General features: G+C 54.6%; 1 protein-coding gene across 1 annotated transcript in view; it reads right to left on the reverse strand.

The window, feature by feature from the left end:
- Positions 1 to 582: 582 nt before the first annotated feature.
- The window catches only part of LOC113204274 (uncharacterized), a 74,017-nt gene continuing 62,172 nt past the window's right edge, over positions 583 to 12,427 (reverse strand). The window contains exons 3-8 of the mRNA XM_052271128.1: positions 11,819 to 11,961; positions 11,478 to 11,624; positions 3,030 to 3,179; positions 2,801 to 2,935; positions 1,743 to 2,329; positions 583 to 1,669 (exon numbers count right to left, since the gene is read on the reverse strand). Coding sequence (XP_052127088.1) covers positions 1,317 to 1,669; positions 1,743 to 2,329; positions 2,801 to 2,935; positions 3,030 to 3,179; positions 11,478 to 11,624; positions 11,819 to 11,850 — 1,404 coding nt within the window. The 5' untranslated portion in view covers positions 11,851 to 11,961 and the 3' untranslated portion in view covers positions 583 to 1,316. The remainder of the gene's footprint in view (positions 1,670 to 1,742; positions 2,330 to 2,800; positions 2,936 to 3,029; positions 3,180 to 11,477; positions 11,625 to 11,818; positions 11,962 to 12,427) is intronic.

Consider the following 12,427-nt stretch of genomic DNA (forward strand, 5'->3'; position numbering starts at 1 on the left):
CTCTGCTCCCCCCTTTTCCTTGCGAGGTATTTCCCACTCCTTCCGCACTCGAATTTTAAGCACCGCACGAGTTAAGTTACGAGCGATAACGCGGCGCGGCGTTGTGTTCCGTGAAGAAGACCGCCGCGGCCGTCCCGACTCGACGTCCGTTTCATCCGACCGATCCATGGAGAGCTCGAGGCCGCACCGTCCCGAACTGAACTTACCCGCTCGCTCGCATCACGGCGCTGTGGAAAACGGACAACGTTTACTAGAACGCCCGTTAATACTTTCCAGTCACCCGCGAAGGGAGAATGGATGCCCCCCTCGGAGTGACACTTGTGGTGGTGTCTGCTCCAGTGGGCGGCGGTGCGTGTGGAGCCCGATGGGCTGCCTACCGCTCGCGGGGCGGCCGCGGGAGCGACTCGGTCCGGCCGGCAGCTGACAGTAGGTTGAACTGCCCAGCCACCTGGCCGGCAGCCTCTGTGGTCGAGTTGCCTACTTGGTCGCTACTCGGCCGGCAGCCGCTGGTGGAGTTGCCTATCGCTGGCCGACAGAGGGACAGGGTAGACATACACGGTCTGGTGACCGAGAGGAGAACGCTTCAGCGGCGGTAAACAGTTTATTGCGCGCGCCTACCGGCGTCCACCGGCCCAGCGGGGACGGGCTCAGAGTCCCGGCTGGAGCTGGAGCCAAACCAAACCCATCAAAAAACAACAAAGTACATCGGGGCGCTTCGAGCGCGGCATTTTTCTTTCGGGGCGTTTCAGGTGGAGAGGAAGGTTTTGGCACATACAACAACGTCCATGATAAGACAACATTGGTCGTGAGCTTCGGGTGGAGAGCAGCCCCACACACCGCGTGCACGCTCACACACAGCCTGCGTCGTCTCGAGTCACTTCATGTTCAACATAATCGGGCGCTAGGGTCGCTGCTCGCCGCCTGTACACATCAATCTCTAAAAAATCACGCTAAAACTAACAACTTAGACTATTCAATTCCGTCTGGAGCTTAGTGCTACGCTGCGCACATTGTACTATTTCGTACCCAAGTACTATTTTACAACTACATTTGTATAATAATTTACAAAACTTCTATGACTAACTTAATTTATGTGCGAAAAACGTGAGCTCAGGAAAGAAACTAAATGTCTATCTTTCCTTTCAAGTCAGGATGTCCATTGGCACACACAAATATACAAACACTGCACGATCCCTCGCACAGCATTGGCACCCGAATTGGTAATACTTTTAACGAAGACTTTTATACGACAATGACAACGGTCCGACGACGGGATTCGTGAATTGGCACTTGGAGAATGGAGATCGACTCATGGTCTACGGCCGCTGGTAGTAGCCGTGGCCGGCAGAGCGGTCCACATGGTCGAAGGTGAAGTAGCGGGGCGGCTGCTGCGGCTTGTGCAGCCCTTGGTGCACGGCCTGGTGGAAGTTCTGCGGCGCCAGCTCCATCCGCTCCATGCCCAAGTCCATGGCGTCGCCCTTGCCCTTGTCCAGCTGCGCAGCGGGCGGCGGTCCCTGCGACAGCCCCGACGGCAGCCCCGGCGGCAGCGCAGGCAGCGTCCTCTGCGGCGCGCCCGGCAGGTCCGGCTGCTTGCGCCGCCGGCTGCTGCCACGGTGGTGCTGGCTCCGGTACGAAGGCATCCTGGACAGAGGCGCCTCCTGGGGCAGGCCTACGGGCAGGGCGAGGGGCGTCAGGTAGGACACACACCAGGCGCAGAGGGGCGTAAGTGTAACGGGACTTACCTGGCACGGCCGTGATCGGCGGCGAGGAGGGCGTCGTGTCGCTGAGGTGCGCGTCGCCGGGTGGCAGCGCGGCCGCGAGCACGCTGGGCGTGAGGAACGGGTTGTGCACGGGTCCGTACGAGGACGACGAGTTGGTGTTCCTCGAAGAAGAGGTGGACGACAGGGTGGACGGCGAGGAGGGCGCGGGCGCGTGGACGCGCGCGAGGCGGTGCGACGCCGTGCGCTGCAGGTCGTGCTTGAGGAGGTTCACCTCGCTGAGCGGCGCGGCCGCGGCGGGCGCCAGTGACTCGCCGCGCGGCGGCCTCGGCGACGGCCTCGGCGTGGGCCGCGGCGAGGACGGCGGCGACACGGTCGTGATGGCGGTGGAGGCCGTCACCACGCTCGCCGTGCGCGTGCCGTGCGCGGCCAGCGCGCCGTGCGGCGGTGACGGCCCCGGCGTGGACAGCGCGGTGCCGTCGGCCGCCGAGGACGCGCCGTTGGGCGGCAGCCCCGAGTCCGAGCCGGACCGCGCCGACCGGTGGTGGCCGCTACGCGTGAAGCGCCGGTTGCTGAACCGGAAGTAGCCGCGGACGCGCTCCTTCTCCGACCTGCAGGCCACGATAGACTCAGCGACATCGTCAGGCACGGCTACAAGCAGCATCAGCGTGTATTTGCTCACGTGCGCATGCGTTCACGCTGGCCGTGCAGCTTTCTATCAATCGGCGTTGGCTTAAGAGCGTGGATGGGTGTAGCTCTAGGGTACGGAATAAAGGGAAGGAAAACAAGGTCGTGTGGGTCGGCAAAGCAAGCGGTGCAGCGGGGACGTGGACGGGTTCAACTTCGTTTGACGCTCACTGGATGTGTTTAACTAAACTTTAAGTTAGTTGTCATTGTTTGCCAAATGAATACATTGATTTGGAAGCGTAAACGCAGAGCCGCCAGGCACCGGTGGCGTGCAAGTAGGCAAGCAAGCCCATAGCAAGCCCCCAGAGGTGCATACACCTTGCGGGGTAGCGCCGGGCGGTGGCGCTACGCCCCGCGCGGAGAGACGCCGGGATGGCGCCGCGGGGTATACTCACCGGCTCAGCATCCAGGAGGCGACGAGCAGCGGCATGGAGCAGGTGGGCAGGTAGCCCAACCACACGAACACGGCGTAGCCGATGTCGATGTAGTACTCGTTGTCGTAAGTCTCACCCATTTTCCAGATGTTTGTACTGTACAACAACAAAGGAGTTGTGAGTGTAATAAGACAAAACTCGGCGAAAGGGCGAGGCACACGTGCCAAAATATACACTAAAATACACTCACCGCAGCAGGTTTAACGGCGTGAACAGCACGAAGAAGGCCATCGTCATGCCGACCAGGTACTTCTGGGTGCGCTGCTCCTTGACCAGGTCCAGGCCGGTGCCGTCCAGAGTGGACGAGTGGTACAGGAGACTCCGGGCGGGCAGCGAGCGCCTGCGAACAGGGAGGCGGGGGGTAGGTGTTATAATTTAGAATTAGCTTTACTGCCCCGTCAAAACAAATAAACCTTTTGGCTATTAAACGAGCTTTTAAATCACATTACCTTTGAAGGCAGGCTTACATCCTACAGAAAGCACTCTTGGCAAAAATAAGATTGAAATGCACACACATTTTTTTGAAAAACAAAAAACAAAAAACAACGACGACGACGACGACGACGACAACAACAACAACAACAAAACTACACAAGTACTTTGTTTGGTTCTTGTAGCACTAATGATTGAGAATCTATTTCACGGCTGTTGAAATTTGGGGGAGGGAGAGGGGGGGGGTAGTGGTAAGCAATTTGACTTGTCGGCGACCCACGCTTCGAGCTTCGACTATCGGACTATCGGACCAGACAGCGGCAAACCGTAACAAAGGGGTTCGTCTTCCAAGCCTACGCCTTCTTGGGAGAGCTCCTATTAACACTCTTGTAATCAATTGGCATGCGGAACGAACCCGTGTGTTGTGTAACGTTATGTACGCAAAGAATGTGCACGCAAGCAAAGGATCTTTGCAGAAACAAATGTGCTCCAGTAATTTGGGCTGCGTTTCGCAATCGATTTTGTCACTTCTTACGTGCATGTTCTGTCCCGTTTTCAAATTAGTAAAATCATCTTTTCAATTTGTCGCCCGCGTGCTGGGGAGAGGGGAGAAGAGGACAATACGGTAACTATGACCTATGGACCTCTGTTTACGAATCTAATTTACGGAGGCTACAGCTGGCACTGGCAGGCAGACCATCCGATTCAAACTCTTGCCCCACAATTCGAAGACGCGGATACACGCGGGTGGTCCTAAACCCCTCCCTCGCTGAGGGGCTTCATACGCGACGAGCCAACGCTGACGTAAGGAAACCTGAGGAAAAGAACAGCGTAATTGAAAGGATAGGAAATAAGGAGGAGTGCCATTGAGGAGGAGAGGAAGTGGAGGAGAAGGGGAGAGCGCCACATAACAAGACGTAGGTGTAATTCGTCTCCGTGTCTTTCTTGGCGAGGAGGAAGATAAGCCAACGGAGATGGTAAAGGCGGGGGGGGGGGGGGGGTACAGAGGGAGCGGGACCTTATTCTTACGGTTGTAAAGGGTTATGCTCATGCCTGCCAGTTCTTTTCATGGCATGCCTCAGCACGCCCCGGCGTCATATCCTCCCCCCTCGACCCCCCTCCACCCTCACCCCTCCCCCCCCACGCCACGCCTCCTACCCCTAAGGTCCCTGAGGGCACAAGTAACACAAGAGAGACCTACGGGAAGCAGCGCAGCAGGGCAGCGTATTCGGGGCAGAGCAACGCCCATGGCATAAGAAAAGGGCAATAATACAAAAGCCGCAAAACCGCAAAACCGCAAAACCACAGGGGAAAAAAAACAACCCAAAGGCGCGGGGGAGCAGGGGAAAAGCGCCCGCCGGCCCGCTGCCCCAGCGCACCTCAGCAGCCTCAGCACCGGCAGCACTGCTCTTCATTACGGCTGGAAGCTGGAAACAATAGCCGTTGGTCGGAAAAATAAGAACCACGCTAAATACACGGGGCCCGGCTCCATGGTCCGACCGTGTTGCCCTCCTTGGCTTTTGGCCCCCGACAAACAAGGCGTCGTATTCCATTGTGCGGGACGTGATACCAGGTTGGCTATTCATACCCCGCTCACTGCTGTAGTGTTGGCTGAGTGCGGCGGCGCGGGCGCGTCGCCTACTCGGTCGAGTCGTATTAAAGCGCAACATCGCCATGGCCAGAGGCGATTAGGCCAACCCTCTCACACGAAGCGGCATAGTAAAACTACGAATGCGAGCGGGGTGCACGGGAAAAAAAGAATTTGTTGTCGAAACGTCAGTTACACCGTTTTGGGATGAGAGTGTGCACACTATCCTGTGTACTTAAGCCGAAAATTCGAGCTGACAACCACTCAGCGAATAGTGAAGCAGAGCGGACGCCAATATAACAAAATGCTGTCATTGTATGACGCAACTCAAACCCGGTGGAAACCATTACGCAAAAAAAGGGCGCCGCCGTATTTGGTACACTGCTATGGACAGCGGCATTTCATCGAAGCACAAGAGGGTGCTGCCCCCGCGTTGCGTCATTCCTACACGCTCTATCGCACACAGTACAGCGCACGCTGAAGTTCGAGTTCGCCTGGAATCCTTCGCGAGTTGGAAAGCGTTTGCAGAGAGCGCAACGTTGGGGGGGGGGGGGTGGAGGTCTCGAACCGTGTATACACTCCCATCGGGTAGCCCACCGAGCAGGGGGAACTGCAGAACATTGAATGTTTTTTAATGGTGCACATCCGCGCGTGACGCCGAGGCCGTGCAGCACCCGCGCCGTGCATGGGGCGTATAGTTTACGAAACGGGGTGTAATATATAGGACGACCCGGCCGCACAGCCGCTGCCGGACACGCATCCATGTTTCATTCAGGGGATGTCACAGCGGCGTGGACCCGACGGACCCGACCCGACACCGCACCAGCTGCCCACATAATGGCATGCAGCGGCCAAAGACGGGGGCCCTTGTGACAAAAATAGATAAGAGCAAGTCGTGCGGCGCGAAAAGGAATTTTAGTTGCGGCGCATGGTTAAAAAAAAGTTCCTTGAATTTCAAGACCCGGTCTTGGATTTCGGAGGACGCCATTGGCATCCAAAACTGGGTCTTGAAATTCAAGAAACCTTTTTTTTTACCGTGCGATCCAGCGTTTCTCGAAAGTTACCGGGTGGTTCGATTTTTTGGCCGCGTAAACCAAGCCGCAAGAAAAGCAAAGCTACGGCACGAAAGTTTTGACAACTGACGGCTCGATTGCGGCAACAAGAAGCAAGACGGGCTTATGGGAGGAATCGATATTTAGTTCAATGTGCCAAACATGAGTTTCGTTTTTGTTTCTTACGATTTGGCTGCAGCCAGAAAGGATATGCAGTGACCAAATTTTGAGCTTTTGGGTTTGGAGAGCACACAAGTTGAAGTCACGCCGGGATATGTGAGTGAGTGAGTGAGTGGAGAGAGGGAGAGAGAGGGGGGGGGGGATGCCACGGAGAGGCTCGTGTTCATTCAGTAGGACAGAGCGCTAGCGCTCAGGTGTGGGGCGGGGTGGTCGCAGCCTCCCACTTGCCCCCCCCCCCCCTGCCCACCCAACCACCTTAACCGGTTGGAGACCACCTGATCTAGGGGGACACTTAACTATGGTTTCCGGGCCGACGAACTTGAGTCCACTGTGATTACCATACACTTGGGGTTCAGCCCAGTGACTCTTCCTTTACGGCCAGGATCAGGGAGGAGCGGGGTGAATCGCGGAGTGGATGCGAACCCGAGTTGTATGTAGAGGTGGAAGAGGGCGAGAGCCGAAAGGAGTAATATGGAGGGGCAAAATGCGCGAAACAGACAAGGATTTGTGAGAAACGAACGAAAGAAGAAATAGAGGCGGCAAAGAGAAAAGAAAACGTATGACCGCGCAGGAACTCCGAGCTCTCACCACGCCCTCGCGCGCAGCTCGAACCCAAAGATTCGTGGACAGGGGGACGAATTACGAAAATAATTTTAATTATTGGACTAAGCAGTAGGGGTCCTTCGAGACGATGCGCGACACCGACACACCCGCCAGAAGTAAATTTTAACCTTGGCAGGATAGGAATCTCAGAGATGCATTGTCTAAAATTTGAGTCGAAGCAGGCTATATGTAGCTAGCTAAACGCTAGGCAGCGGGCGCCTCAGAGGTCGGGAGGCAAAAGGCTTTGGACGGTGTGATTACAACCTCTGGACGTGATGGGGTGACGGCGACAGGGGGTTCTCCGCCCTCCGCCTCGTATTGGCGCTCCAGGTGACCAGACGCTCGGCTTGGGCCGCGGCCAGCAGCATCACTCTGTCAGTGTCAGGCCGTCCCTCTCAGCGCCCTGCCCCTAACTGGGTGCAATATATTGGCCGTCACAAATTCAGTTGCCGCCGCCGGTGCTGCTGGTGGCGCGTGTCGCTGCCGCCGCGTCCGCTGGCAGATACACGCCGACTTTATTACATTTCTCCCGACGGCGTCTTCGTTCTCCACGAAGAGAAGAATGAGGGTCGCGGCGGAGGGCGACAAGAGCCGCAGGTGGCCGCGCGCGGAGACACGGCGCCGGCGCTGCCCGCTGCCAGCTGCCGCTCGGCGCTCACTCGCCTGGGCTGGCCTACACGCTTGGCTTCCGCCTCCGCCATAGAGGGGAGGGAGTTCTTACGAACTCACAGCAGCGTGTCTTCTCTACCTCGCTCTACCCCTACGCCATCTGAACGCCCCCGCCATGTCACATCCACTCTGGCCAACTCACCGGCAATCTCATATATATGGTTAGTGAAACGCACACAGCTCGGGCTCGCTCTGGCCAGACGCGTTTTTCTGTCCGAACGACAACCTTACGCCTGCGCTGCCCTCACCTGCAGGTGTCACATGTCACACGCATGCATGGCCTGGGCCCGGCCGCCGGGCGGCGTCCAGTGCAAAGCTCCAGTGCAAAGCAAACCCACAGAACAAAACAAACAAACAAAAAAAAAAAACAAAAAAAAAACAACAATCAAATTCAAAATAGATACAAACAGAAGTGTTCATGTGCCGTTTTGCTTGGGTAGTGCACCGGACGGGCAGTGAACGGCGGGTAGACAGATAGATATGGACAGACCGACGGTCCGGCTGATATATTGAGTGCATTCCACATCCGTCCTGCCACGGGAGGGCAGCTATTGTTGTTGGTCTTTTCGCCTGTCGCCGTATGTGTGCGTGGAGGCGTGGTGGGTGGGGGCGTGGCTCAACTCAGAGTGTGTGCGTGTGTGGGGGCGGGGAGGGGGGACATGGGGGGGGGGGGAGAGGACACCCGGCTCCCACGACTCGACAGTCTCCGAGATCCCTCGTGGGTAGAGCGAGGGGACCGCAGCGCTGCGGCCCAGCCTCGGGCCGGGCGCCCCCGCCGCCCACCGCCTCCGGCGCGCCCCGCAACCCCTGCGACTATAATGCAGTTCCGCGTCCCCATCAAAGAGACCTCCCGCTGCGACCGCTGCGCCCCGGTGGCGCCGATGGCCGTATGATGGTCGCGCTGAGGCGGCGCACTCAGAGAAATGTTTCGTTGCACTTATCAAAAATTGTTCGATCACTCGGATTTAGGAGTCATACGGGCATATGACATTTGTAGTCGCAGCAAATAAACTTTTGCTTACAGCAAACAAAATTTCGGTTACACCTGGTTACACCAACTTAAATAAAGGGTGGGCAACGGCCTAGAGAGAGGACGGGGCAGGGTTCGGGGAAACCCCCTTTCTACCCCCTTCCACTGTTGACCTCCACCACTTTACCTATGGTGCCACCTAACCCCGACAGTAAGCTTCTCATTATTTACGAACAAATAGTTTCTTTCACATCACTCGATCGACGCCAAGCAGCCAACGGCGCTGCAGTTGGCTATTCGCAGTTCTTCCTGCGAGAACCGCTGGCCTCCAAATAGGTTGCGCGTTGGACGGGCCATTTAGTGTGGGGTATATTTAGGATCCGTAGTTACTGAAGTTCACGAAAACAAGTTATTTTTGTAAAATTGCGTTCGCACTATTCTTTAAAACTTGCATTCAAACCCCAGTCACCGACGGCGGATCTGCAGGTTAGGTGGTGGGGGTCAACAGTGGAAGGGGGTAGAATTGGGGTAGAATTTTGATGCTAATGGCTTAACCGGACGGATTGAGCGAAAATTGATCGTGGGTATCAAATTTTTAATGGCTGCATCGAGACATCTTCCCAGTGCGAGCAGGCGACGTGCAACCCAGATAGGTAGCACACGGTACACATATAGCAGAAATAAAGTAAAACACGGCTAATAAATCCGTAGAGCTTTGAAGATCACAGCGAGGGGGCCACCACCCAGGTTCTGGGCGTACACATGATTACGTGAAATTACGTGGGATTACTCGGTGTAATCACGCCGAGGGGGCAATAACTCCCTTTTGAAGTGTACACATGATTCCCGAAATTCTTGATTCCCGGTGATTCCCGTCCGCTTATAATTATTACATAGGTTTTTCGGGGGTTTTTAGTGGTATAAAACGCTTATTTCGACTGATTTGTACTTATTTCTCTAGTTTCCCCCTTATTCTAAGCGATTTCTATTGATTTTGATCAATTTTTATCCTGATGATTCCCAGACAGGTGTACACATGATTCCCGGAGTTATTGCCCCCTCGAATCACGCGTATGTGTACTCAGGATTACAGATGTGGCGGCCCCCTCGGACCACGACAAGTACATTTTGCTGGCAGCTTTTCTTCTTCAAATGTTATGGTATTTACGGGTTTTTAATTTTTCCACGAAACAAGCATGTCGGGGTGCCGCATGCTCCAGCGCAAACCCTACTCGAGCCTCGAGATGCTACGCGTCCGCGCGCATATTCTTCAGCCACCACTATGCCGCGAAGGACGGAGTCGTGGCCGAGTAGCAACGCCGCCTGCCTTGGAAGGTACGCTTAAGCAGGCGGGCGGGCAGTCCGCCCTCCCCGAGTGCTGTTCCGTGTTGGCCGCCAGCAGCCACCTCCCCCTGCCCTCCTCTCTCTTTCTCTTCTCCCCCTATAGGCCCCTGCCCCTCCCAGACCACGATCATTTTCCACTCGGTATTGGCGTGCTGGCCGCTCGGCCTGGCCGCCCCCGAGGCGACGGGTCCAAGAGGGCGTAAGTGTTATTTTCGTTTGTCGTTTCGAGGTGGAGTGGTGAGGGTGGCTGGGCCCCAGCCGCGGCCTCACGCACGCCGACTACTGCCGTCATTGCGAGTAAAGTGGCGAGAGAAACGCCATTCAGAACCCCCTATACTAGGGATCATCCAGAAAGTACGTCCGTCATCCGCCGTTACGAGCCATCCAAATCAAGGTAATGCAAGCTCTCATGGCGCCTGATGGGTAGGCACAATCTTGCATGCCGTGCAAGAGTGTATTGCGGGGTGGCCTACCCCGAGTTTTGCAGGCGCCGAGCTTCTGTAATTTGCAGGATGATTTTGAGAGAAACGGACGTACTTTCTGGACGATCCCCTAGGAATACTCTCATTCCTTCAAACTTCGAACCAACTCTCAGGAAACACGATCAGATTTCTCTCTCCCATCCCACGGAACCTTTACCCGTGTGGAAAATGTACGTTGAAAGTGACCTGTGACCTGTCTTGAAAAATTATACCGTTTTCATGCACCGAGGAGACGCCAGTGTGTTTAAGTTGCGACCCCTTCGGACACTGCTGGCAAAAAGAATTAAATCTTATTTTAAAATTAGCCCTTGGGAGAGCAAAATATTTTGCCCTAGGACAAAATCATAAAGCCCTTTCGAAATTGGTCTTCAAAGGGCAAAACCTTATAATAACCATTTTACCCAGGGCAAATTTCTGGGGCAAAAATCCTTTTCATCTCCGAGGGCAGAATTTGATGATTGGTCTGAAATAAACTCCAAAATAAATAAGGCCCCACGAGCCCGAGATTGGAGACTATCCGAGATGCGTCCGCGGATGCTCGCTCGAGTTCCAGAACTCGGACTTTGGGCGGGAATAAAGTCCTCATTTTAATTCTGCCCATTTAGATTTTGCCCTTATGAAGGACAAAATTATAGAGGAAATATTTTTCAATTTAATTTATTTTGGCAGCCCTGGCTTCGGACCTCTTTCAGACCTATCAGGACGTTAATGAAAGGTTGCAATATGCACAGATCGGGATTGCCAGGAATCGGTTTGAAAGCGGTCGCAATTTTAGCAAACTGGTGAAAACAGCGTCTCTTTTCTCAGAAGCAATTTATGTCTTTATCAAACGTAGCTCTGCCGCACCGGTATAAAAGAAAACGCTCAACAACCCTCTCAACCAAAAATAAAAAGCAAATGTGGGCGTTGATTTGGCGATGAGGACCGCCCCTCACACCGGCGAACGTAATATCCGGGGCGAGGGCGAGCAGGTCTGCCGGGGCCACATTGAGATTAGAGATATTGGGACGATGGCAACCAGACGCTACCCTCGAATTCATTTCCTCGATTCACGCGATTCCTATCTCCTTTTTGTTTCGACCTCTGCGCGACTGGGAGACATTACTATTCATGGAACGCAACCCGCCCAACCTAAACGCCCCCAAACCCCTCGCTTGTGCCCACACGCTGAAATCAGAAAACGACCCCCAAGGCCACTCTGCGTTTAGAGGTAGAGAAGGGGAGGGGGGGGGCAAGAGGGGAGGGAAGGGGATGAGGGAAGGGAGAGAGAGGGGGTGGAGAGAGAGTGGTACAGAATTTCTACAGAGTTCCACCCTACCTGTAGCCGTGGACCGAGGCGGCGGAGGATGAACGCGCGCTGCGCTGCGTGTCGTACAGGACGAGCGTGACAGGCCTCTCCTTGTGGCTGAGCAGGCGCTCCGTCTGGGCATACAGGTAGCCTAGGGTGATGGCGGGCACCACGTACCTGTCGGGGCAGGAGAATGCCGTCAAGCACGCCATATTTCCTTTCTCCTCTGCGCGCTCCCACGGTGGAACCACTGCATTATTCTTTTTTTCTTATGGTAATACTGGCAATACGTCGAGATGCAGAGCAGAATGTTTAGGGGTACTAGCTAATTCAAAGCGCGAATAATAAAATTGGCACGAGTGTGACGTTACATGAGTGCGAAGATGCAGCGATGGTAGTCCATGATGTCGCCGCCCAGGTTGACGTAGCAGAACTCGAACTTGCCGGGGTCGTTCTGCTGGGGCGCCAGCACGGCTGAGAGCTCCGCCTCGTGCTCCAGGCGTTCGTCCGTATCCTGCAGCAGAAACACGCGAGTTGATTTTTTAGCAGATGATACCTTACATACCTTACTACCTTACTTACACTGAAACTAAACAGAAGTAAATATGGCGGCGTGCACAAATTACGTAATCGTTTTTTTTTTTGAGGAAAACTCCCCCTCGCCCTCCCTGTCATCGAGTGTCACTTTTTCTTCTTCCCCTCCCCCCAAATGACGTAGTTTTTGACTTGAAATTACGGAGTTGCCCAATAATGCTTGTCTGTTGAAAATTGGACCACCCCAACGTTCAATCAGTGGTGAAAGTGTGCACAGATTAAGAGTCAATTGAAAAAAAAAATATGATTATTAGTGAACTAGTTAAGTGTATCATTTTATACATATTAATCCAAACAAATAAAAAAGTTCTTTAACGTTGTTAGTATTTTAAGCCGGAATTTCAACAAAAACTATAATTTTGGAGACCTATGGGTCTTAATAAAGT

Source organism: Frankliniella occidentalis, unplaced genomic scaffold (assembly GCF_000697945.3).
Source record: "Frankliniella occidentalis isolate FOCC.00 unplaced genomic scaffold, Focc_3.1 Scaffold150, whole genome shotgun sequence".
In the NCBI taxonomy this organism is placed as follows: Eukaryota; Metazoa; Arthropoda; class Insecta; order Thysanoptera; family Thripidae; genus Frankliniella; species Frankliniella occidentalis.